The following is a 17,349-nucleotide window of genomic DNA, read 5'->3' on the forward strand; positions in this document are numbered from 1 at the left end:
AAACAACAAGGAGACCAGATTCAGGTTTTCATTTGATTTTTATTGAAAACATTATAAAATTGAGGTGCAGCAGCATATTTCAGTTTTTATGATGTTTAACATGTTTACATTTACACCAACCAAGTTGAAAATGGCTTTTACAGCATGTTGCGTCTGATCATTGTCAAGGAGACAAGAACACAGGGCAGAGACAGTAACCGGACATCTACTGCCCCCATGTGGCTGCAAATGAAGCTCCACTGAACCCTAAAACACGAATGGAAAAGGTCCCTTTTTGGGGGACAAGTTAGTGTTTCGCTCTTCAGCTCATTAAGAGCTGATGTGCAAATTCATGACTTGGGTTGGTATGAGTTTTCAGAGATGTCACACATAAGCACTTTAACCAATCCAAGGCATGGACACAGGTACACAGTGAACCTCAGCATGTCTAAAAAGCTTTAATTTTAAAAAGGAGGAAAAAAAAAAAAACTTCCAGAACTTTTTCCAAGTTCACAAGCAGCCGAGTTAGCACAGCACGGAGTCACAAGTACAAAATTTGACGGACATATCAGCTTAACGTTGTTTTTAGGGTTTTAAATTTGCACTGCAATCTCTGTATTCAAAAGAGGGTGAATGATGCAAAGAGTTACAGCCTTAATAAGCAAGAGAATGACTCTTTTAGTTTGGTGTATGGAAAAATAAAGTGACATGACCATACCGTCTCATTTGAACAGTAGATTGTGCTAGAATACATTCAAAAGAAAATGACTATAGTGTCATGAAACATCAGCCTAGTTTACAAACGGAACATTTGGAGCTAGATTCACAGATGTCATCTACTTTGTCAACATCTATGTAATATGTAGCCACTGGGAGACTAGGAGTGGCTGAAATTTACAGCTGATTCTGACAGCCACAAGACCTGAACAGGACAAAGACTAAAGCTCTCTAAGGGACATTTTTGGGAACAGTGAATATCCAACCACACTGGAACGTAAGTTATTTTAAGTTGGACTTCAGCGTAAAGCTTTTTTTTTTTGTAGCATTATGAAAAGTTCAGAGCATCTAACTAAGGTTGCAACTAACTATTATTTCCATAATAAGATTAAAGATTATTAGCTTTTATAATTAATCATTTATAGTTAGCCGTTTTCAAATTCCTTGTTTTGCCCGCCCAACAGTCCAAGAGAATGTTTGGCGTTTTTGCTGGAAAAGAAATCACAGAAACAATTGATTGTCAAAATAATCATTTTCACTAATACCACTTTACAACTAATAACTGTAACTGACAAGGAGATGCTTCCACATGTTGAGACTGAAACAATGCTAAAGAAATACAGGAGTTGAGGTCTTGACTTAAGTAAATTTAGTGTCAATGGTCTGACCTCCAGGTGTCAATTTTCCTTTTGTAAAGTAAAAATTTAATGCTGACACGAGTGATCCCGATGGCTTTGAGACTCTGCTTTATTTGAAATGAAAAGGAATCTAAATTAGGTTTAACTGCTGTTAGAGCCAAGAGTGATACGTATGGCTTTAGTAAGAATGGGATCTAAGCTTTGGCTTGTTGCATGTGCAATTATGACAACCCCACAGAGCTGGAGGGGATGGTTCTGTTCCCAGAACAAAACAACAACTAAACCTTCATTTCCCCCTTTTAAGAATAAGGCAAGTTTTCATTTTGTTTCAGCTATTTCAGACACCGCAGAACATGATATTTTTATAAAATTTAAGAATTAAATAAAATAAACACTTGGTATAAAATGAATTGAATATTCACATTATGAAGTGACTGAATGAACCATCAGTTGAGCCTGGCCTTATTTACAGTCCAGTTACAATGAAGGAGCACATCTTTCCATCAGTGGGATTGTCATGGATGTATTCATTACAGTGCTGCAGATTTCTCAATGCCTCATTTCATGAAAAGGAACTTTAGTACAATGTAATGTTCATAATTGATTTACCCTAAGAAACAGATGACAAAACATCTATAAAAGAAAATCACCCAAACTATACGTATATCATGTATAATCAGCTATTAAATAACTAGAATATGGTACATCTTGATTTTTTTTTTTTAAAAACAAACTTGTTCTTTTCAAGAAGGGAGAGAAAGGCTTTGGCCAGTTTTTGTTTTGTGTCACATTGAGCGAGGACCCTCAGCAGTCGCAAGGACGTCGAGGCTCAGTGCTTCCAGGAATGAGAACCCTGAACTGTAAATGAAAAGCTTATATCGTCTACCACATGTAAATATGTAACGGGAGCCTGTGACCAGACCTAAGAAAAGAGTACTCTGTAAACTGGAAAAAACAGACAGTTATTATTAACCAAGCGCTATTTTGTGAATACTGCTTGGCAATATTGTGTCCAAAATCTTAGGTTGATGATGAACACACAACAACGAAGCATATTTACAGTGGCGGACATTTCTGAGCTTACCTCTTGTTTTCTAAGACAGTGTGCAGCTGAGAAAATGGAAAACTACTTTCTACTTCCCTGGCCACCTATATCCCTCCTTCCACTCCTATACCTCTCTTTGATTCTGTTTTATTTTTTCCCCTCATCAACCAACATCCACAATAACTTATAAATAACACAAAAATGTATCTTGTCCTGTGTATAACTCCCCAAGCTCTTAAAAAAATAGAATGAGGTAAATCCCTGTAGTAAGACAATGACCAGACAATGCACCGAATGAAAATTGACCCTTCCACCTCTCGTCTCGGTTGAATGACTAATTGGTTCATGTAGGCACAAAAAAAGTCTACACAGCACATACATGTGTCCATCTGTTTGTCTCTACATGTGTCACGACTTCTTCAGTCTTCTTATTTTTCCCATCAAACCTGGTCCTTTCCCTTTCAGCTGCTGCTGACCGACTGCTTTGGACTTGCGTTTCCCCCCTCAGGACTTCCTCTGCCGCACCGTCTCGGAGCTGCCGTTCAGTTTGCTCCGCCCGGACGGGGTGGCTGTGCTGCCGTTGCCCTGAGGACGGTCTCGGTCCGTGGGGACTTCTTGTTTGCGCCGACGGGTCTCTTTGTAACGGAGCGTGATGTCACTGTGAGAAAATAAAAGAAAGGTAGACACTATTAATAGAAAGTCCACCTCGGGAACCGTTCCTCCCTGCGAGTTTCCGTTAAACTCGCTTTTATTGCGGAATGTGCTTTCTTATAGACTGCCTCTTTAAAAGCTTTCTGAAGATCATGAAACATGTTCCTGAGATTTTCTGAATACTTAACCCATCTACTGTCCCACATTTTTAAACCTCACCAAAATAAAGATAACACTTTACTAAAATTGAAATTATCTGCAGGTAAGTAAGCTGTTCAGTGTGTTTCAGTCTACTCACTTGACACTATTTTGACACTACACAAGAACTATTTTATTTGTGGAAATGTTGCTCTGATGCTGTGGATGCACTTGCTTTCTTTTAAGTTAATGATAAGCTTCTTTGCTTTCTCTCTTAACTATGAACTAAAGCTCTTTTACATTTTTTAGATTTTCTATTTCCACCATGATCTGCATCCTCATGGAGAAAAGCAAGAAGTCCAAGCTGGTTGGCACTCTACAACACCAAATATCCCATCCAAAGTGTCCAGGTCTTACAGCAAAATTCCTGGTTTACTTTGGTGCATAATACCCTATATAATTAAAATGTCTAATCTGGATACCTTTCATAAATGGCAGCACTGGTTAAATACTGTTTATGTATCGCTGATCGAGATGAGGGTCAGTCTGACAACAATCCGTGACACTGACAGCAGGGGGATCATCATTAAGATCTTGATGAGAATCACCAGCACAAACTCTTCATCATCTGCAGAGGTCAAGTTAAACACCCCTGTACTACTTATCTTGGTCTGCTGATGCTACTGCAGTGTATTAGAAGAGACAGTGACAAGGGATGTGACACACCTGAACCTGTACAACTGGGTCAAAAAGTATTTGCAGATAATTCTTTGCTGTCTCTGTTTGAAGTTGGGTTTGTAGCAGTAATTTAGATCAGCAAGTAATAAAAAAAAAAAAACTATTATTAGCTCAGACCAGTTTATTATTATATTTGTTAACAAAAAAAGCATTAAAAGCTTTTGCAAATACGATTTCACCCAGGTCTGTGTAACCATTAAATCACATGCTTTAGTGTCTGGTGCCCTTGATGCAGTGTACTGTATGTGGAGGAGGTGCACCATGAGAAGTGGGGATCTCATTGGCTTTCATCAGGTAAATGACAGTTCAGTTGGAAGAGCTGGCATGCTGAATGGCACAAATATGTTAGGTGTGCAAACACTTCCTCTGGGTTTCATTTTAATGAGCCCTTTGTCTCCTGTCTGTCACTTCAACGGTGTCAGCACAAGCTGGCTGTCTTCTGTATTACTGAACTGACTGCAATAGAGAATAAAATGATGTGAAGGGAAATGCTATAAAGGAAGACGATAAAATTCACTACAGCAAAAGAAATTCAATGTGCCATGCGGGAGAGAGACCCATGTGGATCAATATCCGTGTTGTCTGGATGATCCCAAAGATCTTGTGAATATAAAAACAATGATCTATTAGAGGGGGAATATTACAAAATACAACAGTGCTGATAAGGGGGCGCACCTCTTTCCTATACCTACCTCACTGGACATGGACATTACTGCTCAGCATGAGCATGAAGGAGAAATGGAGGGAGGACGGGGGAGGCAGGGAGGGGGAGAAAATAGACGAAAAGCTTAACATGCTTGGGCATGGCTATACTTAATAGGAACACTACTCAAACCAAAAGTAACCTACAATATATTGCTGCAAAGAAAATCAAATAAAAGGACCTTCTGATTAAAAAAGAAATCTCACTGGATGGGCTCACACGCACTTAAAACCATGTTCATGAAATTAAATTGATTACTTTGATTTAACTGTACTTTTCTCTATGAAACAGTGACTGGAAACTAATTGTCATTTATTGAACTGCAAAAGACAGTTTTACCTGACTATAAACAGAAGTAAACTAGCTAACCTCATTGTTAGGCTATTCCTGTTTTTAAATATTTAGTATCAGCAGTTTATAAAATAGAAATTATAGCTCAATCACCCATTCTCTGAGTTTTGTTTATTTTGGGCATCATGTACCCAGTAACCCAGCCCACTTACCGGATGAAAAACCGCCACAGGGTCCAGGTAAAGATGAGTAGGATTCCTAAGAACCAGCACTGTGTTACAGAGAAGGGGATGGGCAACATTATGGTTTTGGGGTCGTACTTGACCACTATGAGGAACTCAGTCACTGTGATTGCTGCCACCAGCCACGCTTGCTGGCCAAGCTTCTTGTGGAACTTCCTGTAGGGAGAATTACAAAGAAAGTGTTGTTATGAAAATGTGATATAACATGGAGGATGTTGTAACTGTTTATAGGCAAGCTAGTGATGCAGGCTTTATATCATTGTTGTCAGTGTGACATCACATACAGCTGCATAAACTGACTCTACAAACATGGAAATAAAATGGCTAGTCTGTAAGTTGCCTGAAAGCAGAAGCACATTTATACTCCACCATGTAATGTGGAGCATCATTCATTGCTAACTGAAACCAAGTCACTATATTGAGATGCCCTGGACTAATTTTGTTGGACCACTGCGACATCCTGGTTGATCCAATAACGGAAGTACCATAAACTGCAGTGGCCACTAGCGGAGTTTGCACAATAGAGCAATTTCTCATTGACCCCCATGTTAAACAGGCGGAATTCACAGCATAATTAAACCTATTTAAGGCCTGGTACAAAAAAACATTCTAGTCTGTAAGTTTAGGTCATATCTCCATGACAACACTGAGGAGGGTGACTTATTTTGTAACAGGCTAGTCTTATTTTATTGGAGGTTAAAGTTTAGGAATAATTAGGAGCGCGGCATCTGGAGTGACAGCTTGCCCCTGGCCCTCACTTCTCCTTGGAGGTAAACGTCAGCCAGATGGACGTATCTCACTCCCCCAAACGTCACATCAATGCCCTTTTTGGTAAAAGGAAATGAGTCAGAGTCCATTTTTTATACAGTCTATAGTTCTGTTACAAATAACCCCACATATGGATTGTTGATGTGTTTTACAAGTGGGACCTTTCCCCGAAGAAATTACAAAATTGTTTGGCTTGCCTCTCTCCACTGTAAAAAAAAAAAAAAAAAGAAAACAAGTATGCAAACACTATTGCCTTTGACAGACAAACAGAAATGCTTGCTTTTCACAGGCAGATGTGATAAGAAGCTTACGCCATCAGTAAGCTCACTCCCTAGCCTGCACTGAGAGGTTCTCAAATACAACCTTACATGCAGTGCATAATGGTACATCTATAATGAGTTATAATGTTCTACCGGTCAATCTTAGTTCCTAACCTCACCTATGATCATGACTGAAAAAACGATTTCGCAGGTACAAGCGGCCGAAATGGGTTTTCTCAGAAGGGTGGCTGGAGTCTCCCTTAGAGATAGGGTGAGAAGTCCAGCCATCCGTGAGGAACTCGGAGTCGCTGTCCTTTGCATTGAAAGGAGCCAGTTGAGGTGGTTCGGGCATCTTGTAAGGATGCTCCCTGGGCGCCTCCCTAGGGAGATGTTTCAGGCCCGTCCAGCTGGGAGGAGGCCTCAAGGAAGACCCAGGACCAGGTGGAGAGATTATATCTCCACACTGGCCGGGAAAGGGAAGTTTGGGGTCCCCTGCTAGAGCTGCTGCCCCCACAACCCAACCTCGAAAAGCGGTTGATGATGAGTGAGTGAGTGAGAGTGATGTTTTATAGAGATAACTGTCAGTGAAATGTCCCTTTACACTATCGGAAATATCTGCACTCTAAGAACATGTTTTTCACCATCCATCCCCTTGCTGCAGTGATGCTTATTGTTACTTTTTTTTTTCTTGTGCACCAGTAACCGTTTTGACTTTTAGCAAAGTGGGCAGCGAGCACTTCAGTCAAACTTAGTATACACTGCAACACCAAAAAGACTGAACAACAGCTATGTGGTGAATTCAAAGTGAATGCCAGCAAGTTACTTATGCAAAAAATAGTCTCTGTTGCACTGTATGGTTTTACTCGCCCAACTTAATTACAACCCCTGCACCCCCCACCCCCCCAACTTGCTGCTACTCACGGGTCATCCATGAAGTCATAGATTTCCCTCATGGCTACGCCTCCCACGTTGACAAAAAAGACCAGGCGGAGCAGCACCAGGTAGTGTTCAGGAGGCATCCACAACACAAACTTCAGGTAGAAGGTGTTCAGCTCTGCAAGGAGGAACTGGGAAGGGAGGCGATAAAATAACATGCATCTTAATATAGGAGCACTGAGAATATAATAAAAAAAAGAATATATATTCTTTATGATTCTCATTTGCTCCGACCTGCACTGTGAGCTGTAAAGTCGTATATAGACAGGTGTGTGCCTTTCCTAATAAAGTCCAATCAATTTAATTAAACCCAGCTGTGTCGAACCATCTCAAGGACAATCAGAAGAAACGGACAGCAACTGAGTTAAATATACGAGAGTCAAAGCAAAGGGTCTGAATACTTATGGCTATGTGAGAGGTCAGTTTTTGTTTTTTAATACATTTGCAGAAATTTCTGCAATTCTGTGTTTTTCTGTCAAAATGGGGTGCTGTGTGTACATTGATGTGTAAAAAAATCAACTTAAATGATTTAAGCTAATGGCTGCAAATAAACAGAGTGCGAAATTTAAGGGGGTCTGAATACTTTCCGTACCCACTGAATATTGGAATTCAAGCATATGCCTGACCGTGAAAACAAAACTGTTAAAACTGAGCATTCTCCAAACGTTCAACACGAGTATAATACAGGAGTGGGCAATTCTGGTCAAGAAGGGCCACTGCCCAGCATGTTTTAGGTTTCCACCTGCTCTGACACACCTGAGTTCAACAATGATCAAAACTGTGACAAGCTTCAGCAGCTTGATAACGAGCACATTATTAGAATCAGGTGTGTTGGAGCAGGGAGAAACTTAAAACATGCAGGGCAGAGGCCCTCCAGCACAAGAATTGCCCAGCCCTGATCTAATATGTCAATATAACCAACAATCGAAAATGTAATCATGTTGCAATGACAACCCAAATGTTATCCTACGTTTCTACAGTTTTTCTAAATTTCTGTGATGGGTACTGACTGAGTATGTTCAGGATATGTTTGATGAGGGTACGTGATTAATTGTCACTACTTTTCAGTGTAATCTCATTCTTTTTAGCTATTATGACCCATAATGCCATATTTCACGTCAATAAAAAGCAGAATATGTCTTACCATAAAGATGATGCCTAACACAGCAAGCCAGCGACGAAGGTTTGAAGCAGGCTTCCACTCAAACTTCACCCAACTGTAAGGAGTGAACTGGAATGCTATACGCTTTATCTTGCCCCTGTGAGAGGACACAGGAGATACAGTTAGAAATAAATATACATACATATCTTACATGGCAATGTAAGCAAAGGGGCATGCAACCACACTAATTCACGTTATTACAGGACAAACTTCAATATTTTTAAACAGAACATTCTACCCAACATTGTAACATTATCTTACATCTACAACACAATATAGAAAATAAGTTTAAAAAGTTAGAAGTTTAAGAAATAAAATAAGCATAATTTGCTTAAATGTCATGTTTTCTGATAGTGGCTTAGTTTTAATCAGTTGTTTACAGTGTTTAGTGCAGCAAATGTGAAGTCGTACTTGTATGTAGGAATGTTCCACAGGCCCTGCCACTGGTAGGGCTTCATCGACAACCAAGCCAGGGTCTGCATTCCACAGTAGATCCCCAGACCGTTGCACACCAAAACATCCATGATCCACTAGGGAGATAAACTATTTTATTAAAAGGTAAACAAAAAAAGGTCTAGTAACATGCCTACACAACTGTGATCCACTCACACAAGTTTGTTAAATCTTTTCTTAGGACTTTGTTGGCGTGTACAGAGCTCCTTTACTGCCCTATTAGAGTGATGATTCAGTTATTCAGAGCAGTCGCAGCTCACACTGCAGAGAATCACTGTAGAGTGGTCATAGCCAGGATCAACTAGCACCCATGTTGCAGCATGAACGCAGCACAGCTGCCCTGTAGTATTCAACCCCAGTCCTCTTTCTCTAGAATAAATCCCAACATAGGACCACTCAGAGCTTAAAAAGCCAATTATGGAAACCTCCAAAGGATTTTTTCATCCTTACTTGACTGGCTATTACTGTAAAAACACTGACATTTGACAAAGTGTTTCAACACCAGGTATGGCCAACATAAATGGGTCGGTGTTTTTTAACTTAAGTAACTGCCCTTACTTTCTACTGACGGAGTCTACTTAGTGTTTTTATTTTTACACATCCTCATATGATACCCTTCACTATTAGTCTGTTTACATTCTATAATGTTGCTCCCTTGCTTTTGAATGATGATCATGTTCATATGATTTTCACTGCTATCTGTTCCCAGTCACAGCACTGCAGAGCAGAAGTACAGTGACCTTTGCAAAGTTGAGTAAATTCAGCACATATTGAGAAGTTTACCAATCTAGGCGGCTGAATAGCTTGTGAAAAAAACAAAGACAAAAAGCAAAGACTGAGTTGCAGACTCGCCAGACTTATTGAAATTTTTAAAACAGCCCCCAATCATCTATGTCTGCAACTGGTCTATAACTATATCATGCACTGTATTTTTTGTTTACCTACTACAGTTACATTACATTTTCTTAACAAGTCACATCTGATCTCACTGTGACTCAAGAATCTATATACAGCATATTCACATTTAACGCCATTCTGAGGGCACACCTGTTGATTCTTAGGTAAGCAACGGAGAAGAGCAGTAATATTTGTACGTACATGATCCCACCAGCACTCTGAGAAGTTAGGTAACTGGTGCTCCAGGCTGTATTCCAGGAACTCAAACATGACACTGATTATCATACACATCCACCAATCCCGAATCATCAGAGTCTGAGGAGGAAAAAAAGAGCAAACGAAGAGGGTGAGTAGGAGGAGGTGAATGGTGTGGCGTAGGAGGAGGCCAGCAAGATTCCATAGAAAGAAACCATCAGCAAGTGCTGTGAATCTGTTTCATACAACAGCAGGCCGAAGACTGGAGTACAATAGAAAATACATGAATAACTTGATAAATAAATGAATATGCCATTAAATGCCAAAAATAGTAAAACTAAATGTAGGCTTTAATTAATTGATAAAATTGTTTATAAATTGATGTTTGTCTTAACTTGCTTCTCTAGTTATTTACCTTTCTATTAATTTCATAATGTATGTACCTTCTTTTTTATCTTCCCTTTCATTTATTTGTATTTTTCTATTTATTTATTTATTATCATTTCTGAATTTATTATCATATTATTTTCACTTTGCATGTTTAAATGACAGATTTTTTAACATTGTGATCAGCCAATACATTTTTAAATAAAAAACATTTTTAATATGAGTTGGTATTTAATGATTTAGGTGTTCGCAATCTCTTGAGTCAGATTTATTAAAATCTCTTTCCCTTAAATATATTTATGTGTCATGTGTGTGTGTCATCTATAATCATGTGAATGTGCAACATAAAAGGTTTGAATAATTACAGCACCTCAGGGGGAGTCCCGTGTGTCGTTTCTGCTGCTGAGTGCATTGACGGAGGTTAAAACTGCAGACTTCAGCCAGAGGAAAAAATAAAAGCCTCTACTTTGATTTCTGAGCACAGTCAGGAAGCCGAAGTAGGAAAATCTAAAACTGAGCAACTGTAAGATATTTGAGTTACCTTTTAGCGAAATGCTCTGAATGCGTTTAAGTTCCCTCTGTTAACTACGTAGTGCGTGTCTGGAGCTTTTAATGTGAAAGGTAAGAACGGAAAAAGTGAAGCTATCAACGCTGCCTTTGTCGAGGTTGAAAGTAAAATCCATAGATGAATGAGTTCTAGCAGCAGACCTCTGTGTTTTTGTTTTATAATCCTCATAGGTAAAAAAAAACAACAAAAAACAACCTGATTGGCTGATGTTTTTAATCACAGTACGAAAGCCTGTGATCCGAAAAAATCATGTCACCTTTTTGGGCGTGTAACTTTCACATTCTGTGTGAAAGTATTCATGAGGAAAACAATTATAAATATCCCCAAAGCAATTTTAGTCAAAAGCAACTGGACTTGGGTATTTGGTTCCAGTGACATCGTCGGCCTTGTGAGAGGTTAAATACCTGGATCTCCACATCAGCTAGTTGGACCAGTCCCAGCCTGGTCAGATGCGTACATGAACTGACGAAGCCTCTTGGATGAGAGGTGAAACTGCTTCCTAGACAAATAACCAAGTCCAGTTGCTTTTGACCGAAATTGCTTTGGGGAACGACCAGGACAAATGAGAACATTCACAGGCTAACAGCTATAAATATATTAAAGTGCAAATTAATTGCACGAAAACGGCTCCCCCGGTGTGTTAAGGCCTTTATAGAGTTGACTCATATTAAGCCTATGTAGACTTCTCACAATAGGTTACACAACCTTAGAAAAGGTGTACCATTTTAATAATATAGGTGTGCTCCGGTACTAAAAAAAATATAGCACTACACCCCAGTCTACAATAAGGGGCTGACGTAAATATCTCTTTTATGTCACACACATAACTGCTTTCATGATGCAAAAAACTGAAAATTAGCAGTTAAAGATATGGTGTACTTTAAGCCAACATTGGACACTATTGCAGTATGCTTGAAGTCAATTAATGCACACAGATGTATACTGTAGTGTTCAGTCATTTTAAGCCTTCTCCATACATACCTTGATATACCACCCCAGGAAGTGAGCTGGAACAAAGCCATCCATCTTGTCCTGTAGAGACAAACCAACATGCTCATTTAACAAGTTATATTCACAAAAAGCTGACATATAGTAAGATTAACTGAGAAAATAATACACATACTTATTATAAAGTAAATAATCATTAGTGGCAGTGCTATTCTTAACTTAAACTCTCAATGTTCTCATTAAATACCACATTTACCTTACATGGGTACCGACCAGAAATGAGCACAGTGAGTACTGGGTCACTGAACAGGACAAAACTTGGCTGTGTATCAACAACAGCCAAAACCAGTTCTCTACAGTGTTTTTTTAAACAGCATAGTCCAACCATATAGCCTTTGTGTTCATTTCTTTCTGCCTAGTAATTTGGAACATTTTAGTTCAAAAGGGTACATTAGTAAGTCCAAAATTGTCTACAAATCTTAATATGTGGTCATAATTTGACATTTTAAAAAGGTGATTCATATAGGTTGGCTGTGAGTTGGACTGACATCAGACCAACAGTAGAGATGGGGTCTGGGTCATCATAGCGGCAGACAGCACACAGCCATACGAACTATGAGTTTGTGTGTGTATGGGAGAGAAAGGAGAAAGAGACAGGGAGTGAGATCTAGTGTCAAACAGAGAATGAGTTTGTGAATGGATGAGCAAAAGAAACAGACTTGTTTAGGCTGCCACACTATTTAAGATGTGGGTCATTTCCCTGTTAGTAATAATTTAGGGCAAAGTATACTACAATAAAATTAGCAGGGCCAAGTCAGAGTTTTCAGTTTTCCTGAGCATGAATGCTATTATAAATATAAAATATGTTTTAAACTGAATGACATCGCTGCTGCCCCCAGTGCAATATGTCCACTCACAAATTAGTCATACAACCTTTCATAACTGACAATAGGTGCATAGGTTACATAAAAATCAAATAGTCTTACCCAAATGTTGTGGAAGGGGTCTGTGCTGTTGTCCGGGTCATACACAAGGCAGTTTCCTCCATAGTCGCGCTCCGGCAGAGGTACCCCGAGCTTGGGGTCAATGTACTTCATGAACTGACGTCCATCATGCACCGTCTGAATAACCGGGTTTAGAGAAGTAGAGAAACAATCAGCGTTTATTCTCCATGAAAAGGAGTCATATTGAGACTGACAGGTGTGTATTGCAATTTTACGTTCCTCCACTGACACGCTGAGAATATGGAAATAAATAAATAAACGACTGCTGTAATTATAGATAAACTATATTGAAAGTATCCTCAAAGAAATCTAAGTCTTTTGAATGATTTCTTCGGGGATAACGATGACCTAGACGAATGAGAATATTCACAGGCTTGTATTGAAAGAAGCTCAAAAACATGTAGTGTATGTTCAGCTCTACAAAGAAAACTACAGAAGTAGAAGTTTTCACTGCACAATAGTGTGTAACACTCTTTGTACAAAATAGAAAAAAGAAAGTTTATTCCATTTTTGCTTCTATGAATTAATAAAGGATTACGGAAGCTACCAATTTAAAATGTTCCTTACATGAGTCAAGAAAGTAGATGTCTTAAGTGTTTAAACTTTTTTTAAACCATGTCTAGGCCTGATAAACACAGTTATACCAGCTGTAAAGTATTGCTATTTTAAAGGGTCTGGCTCAGTGAAATTTCAATTTCACTGCAGAAATCTGAACAAATCTGATCTTTTGGCCAGTGGTAAGTCCTGGTTTTAAGATGCCTGTAAGCATTTCACGATGTGGTTCTGAATGTAGCGACTTTGTTTTGGTTTGAGGAAATCCATGGTTTAAACCAAAGGGGCAATATCCAGAAACTGACTAGAACAGAGATGAGCATGTGCTGCTTTGTAAGTGCTATATTGTTTTCCCTACAGCAATGAATGTTTTAATGTGCGTGTCAGACCATCAAGTTCATCAGCACACCAACCTGGAAAAGGATGAAGATGAGAAACAGCTCGTAGACAACAGTGACACAAAGCCAGAACCTCCAGTAAGCTAGAGAGAGAGAGATAGAGAGAGAGAGAGAGAGAGAGAGAGAGCAAGGCAAGGAGGCATAAGTAATGAAACAACAGCAGCCCAAATTCTTGCCCAGTCACTTCACGCCTCCAACAACATTCAGCGTGTCTCCATCTGACCATCACATCCTGTTATCTTCCTTCCATAACTGACCTGGTTACAAACCTAAATAGCAAACTACTTTTATGAACTACTTTTTTTTTTTTTTTTTTAAAAAGGTTGACATTTGCTATACCACCACTACCTCCAGAAAACTTTGAATACATAGGTGAAGCATTCATTTCTAATAACAGAGAAATCAAAATGGCACGGTACTTCTGCCGCATTCAGGGAACATTCAGTTTAAGTCATAGTCACTTTACCTTTCTCTGCATCAGAAGTGTCTGGTTATACAGTTATATAGATACCAGACTCCTGCCAGCCAATCACAATTGAGAATTCACTTTGGCAATGATATAACACCATGTAGTGTCAAATATCTTACACACTGTTGGTGTTTAGTTATTAGTACAATAGACACAATCTAAATATGGAGAGAATAGAACAGCCCTGCAAAGTTTTACTTACTGAAATTCTTTAACTTGTATTGCACTAATTGCACTTTTATTCTGTAGGTTTTCAAAACTGAAAACAACATACAAAAATAAGAAGAAGAAGGTAAAATGTGCCATAAAACTGGGAAAGGCAGGTTTGGACCATGTCATTCTTACCTGGATGTGGTCTGGTGAAGGGTCCATCTTTGGCTTGTGTCACTCCAAAACAGAGGAACACCAGGATGCTTGCCACGATCCCCCTACGGGACCACAATAAGAAACACATGAAAATGCCATTTAAGGGTGTTACACTATACTACTATTACAATCGATAAATCCTGCAGCTGATTTATGGGTTGCACTCTCAAGCATAGTCGCAATTACTGCAGTGGCAAGTGGAGGCTTGTGGCTTTTACTTTACGTTTTATTTTTTTTACTTCAAAAGCTTGATTACAGCTGATAACTGCACAGCCCAAAACAGAAAAGACACCCAGCTGTCTGTTCAAACTGGATTGCATTTTGCTGAAAGTTATACCTATATGCAAGTTTACAAGAGAGGTGCCAATGGTGTTATGTCTACCTCCTACAAGTCAGATTTGTCTAAATATAAATTTTTATGGACTGAAAACAATTCCAAGCAAAAGTCAAAGTCGTGTTGCCTTTAATCACTGCTGTTTTAAGTTCTGAAAACCAGGAGACCAGACGAGGATGGTGTTCTTAACATACAAATGCTTAGCAACTGGACACACAATGATTCAGCCTGTGCTTGCCAACGAGGGCGGGAGCATGAGTGTGTGTGATTACCCAAGGCTCATGCATCCATGTAAACAAACGGGAGGGCTTTTTTTTTGTTGCAGTAATGGTAATGCCCCTTAACACTGGTTGTCACCAGCCATAAAACTGAGCAGGAATGTTGACAGCTACAGCGGAGATGAACGACTGACGATTGGAACTACATGCATTTGTGGCCAGACTTGGAGGTGCAGGAGCATGGGGCCGTCCCTGATAAGGAAGTAATTAGTGGTAGATGACCGGCCGGGGAGACTGTGTGGTGACAATGTAACATCAATGTAACATAACAAGACTGCTGAATGTCAGAGGCATCCACTATACACAGAAACAGCTCAGGGACAAATTGAATGCACTGAAAAAACAGCACACAAAGTTCATGAACACATGCATGCGTGCACACGGACTGGACTGACAGTACTACGTCTGTATCCAGCTCTCGGACAGGCAAGCAGAGAAATTCCGACAGAAATGATAGATTTATGTAATGTGGTTTTGATATCATGGCAAATGCTTTACATCAATCATAACAACTGCATGTGTTTTGCTGCTGTCTAAAGGTTACAGCCATAGTCCAACAGTAGGCTACAAATAAAATACATTCTACTCTGTTCTAAAAAAGAAAGTATCCATCCTCTCAAGACAGTACCCAAATTCCTCTGCAGAAAAAAAACAGACTAAGGATAAAAGACTCATTATCAAATCAAAACAAGCAGATACAATAACTCTTTTATCCCCCAAAGCCATCAGCCTGTATAACATGCAGCCTAGTCCTCGGGCTATTTGTACTTTTGCACTTCCATTCATTCACATTTTACTGTTTTAGTATACTTTTAATTGCTTTATTGACTGTATTGTCAAGTCTGAAGTTAAAGAAAAAACTAAATGTGTATATGACAGTACTTGTGGTGGATAGGTATTTATGACTGTAAATCCCAGCTGAACAGGAGCCCAGTTCCAGCACCTGAGGTAACTGGTATGCATTACTTCCAGGTTATGGCCCAGGTTGTATCTGAGGGCGCACTCACACTGTCCTTCCGCACCGCGCCCCGGGCTTTAGGGTACTCGCCCCCCATCTCTCTCAGACGGGCTGTGGACGGCCAGCTGGCCGCAGTTATGCGTGGAACGGTTGCAATCACACTGGTCAAACGCACTAGGCTTGACCCGAAAAACCTGTTTTGGCCCGGTGCGGAAGGACAGTGTGAGTGCGCCCTGAGTGGTCCTGACCAGGGATGAACCCAGGTTGAGTGGCTTGATATCTACAAAAGGAGGGTTCAACAAGGGTCAGATTACCTTGGGTAGAAGTGATTGATTGTGCGAGTGTGTGTAAGTGGTAAAGTGATTATATTTATGTGTCAAAGTGAGGGTGTGTGTGTGTGTGTGTGTGTGTGTGTGTGTGTGTGTGTGTGTGTGTGTGTGTGTGTGTGTGTGTGTGTGTGTGTGTGTGTGTGTGTGTGTGTGTGTGTGTGTGTGTGTGTGTGTGTGTGTGTGTGTGTGTGTGTGTGAGTACTCCTCTGAAGAAGCTCTAGGGTCTTTATCTTTGCCTGGACTGTGCTTAGTGCAGCAGATCTTGTTAAGAACCGTTCCACAAACACAAACATACACACACAACCTACAATTACTTACGAGTCACACATCATTTATGCAACTTGCTTGTGCTTGGCCTGGCTTGCACTATTCCAGTTAAACTCCCACAGATGCAGCCACTGTTGCTTAAAATAAATTGAAAGCAGTTAATTATCAAAAGGGACTTTTCTTCTACAGTTTCAGTTCACATAAGCCATTAAACAAAGCGGGCCTTTTCCTGTATCAAACAAGTGTCCAAACTCTCATCAGAGCAGAGTCATGAGTTGGAAGAACAAAGAGTATCTCAGAGCTCAGGCGGTTGTCATCAGACTGACGTCAACTCCTGACCAACATGAGGAAGACGAGTCAGCCAATCAAAGTGAGCAAATCCAGGTCCGTTCTAAAATGAATATCTAAAATGTTTGTGTATGCTCAAATGTATGTGAGGCATTATTAATACTACTCTAAATTGGTCACCGTGCCCTAATTTAAAGTGGTACAAAGTGGTAGTCTATGTCTGGTTATAAGGGACAGGGTTACAAAACTAAATCAAACCCAGGATGACTCAAAAGTCTAAAGCAGAAATTAGTAAACCTTAAAAATATTAGTGAGGCTGATAACTAATAAGACAAGTTTTCTCTCATGTCCAACTTCATCAAAAAGCCTCAGTGGATTAAGCAGATTTTC

General features: G+C 39.7%; 1 protein-coding gene across 1 annotated transcript in view; it reads right to left on the reverse strand.

Annotated features, from left to right (window-relative positions):
- Nucleotides 1-32: 32 nt before the first annotated feature.
- Nucleotides 33-17,349, reverse strand: part of ptdss2 (phosphatidylserine synthase 2) — a 25,247-nt gene continuing 7,930 nt past the window's right edge. Inside the window, exons 4-13 of the mRNA XM_083917190.1 lie at nucleotides 14,485-14,567; nucleotides 13,686-13,753; nucleotides 12,703-12,837; nucleotides 11,750-11,800; nucleotides 9,820-9,933; nucleotides 8,680-8,798; nucleotides 8,251-8,365; nucleotides 7,092-7,237; nucleotides 5,113-5,298; nucleotides 33-3,037 (exon numbers count right to left, since the gene is read on the reverse strand). Coding sequence (XP_083773316.1) covers nucleotides 2,884-3,037; nucleotides 5,113-5,298; nucleotides 7,092-7,237; nucleotides 8,251-8,365; nucleotides 8,680-8,798; nucleotides 9,820-9,933; nucleotides 11,750-11,800; nucleotides 12,703-12,837; nucleotides 13,686-13,753; nucleotides 14,485-14,567 — 1,171 coding nt within the window. The 3' untranslated portion in view covers nucleotides 33-2,883. The remainder of the gene's footprint in view (nucleotides 3,038-5,112; nucleotides 5,299-7,091; nucleotides 7,238-8,250; nucleotides 8,366-8,679; nucleotides 8,799-9,819; nucleotides 9,934-11,749; nucleotides 11,801-12,702; nucleotides 12,838-13,685; nucleotides 13,754-14,484; nucleotides 14,568-17,349) is intronic.

Source organism: Echiichthys vipera (genome assembly GCF_963691815.1).
Source record: "Echiichthys vipera genome assembly, chromosome: 7".
Lineage (NCBI taxonomy): Eukaryota > Metazoa > Chordata > Actinopteri > Perciformes > Trachinidae > Echiichthys > Echiichthys vipera.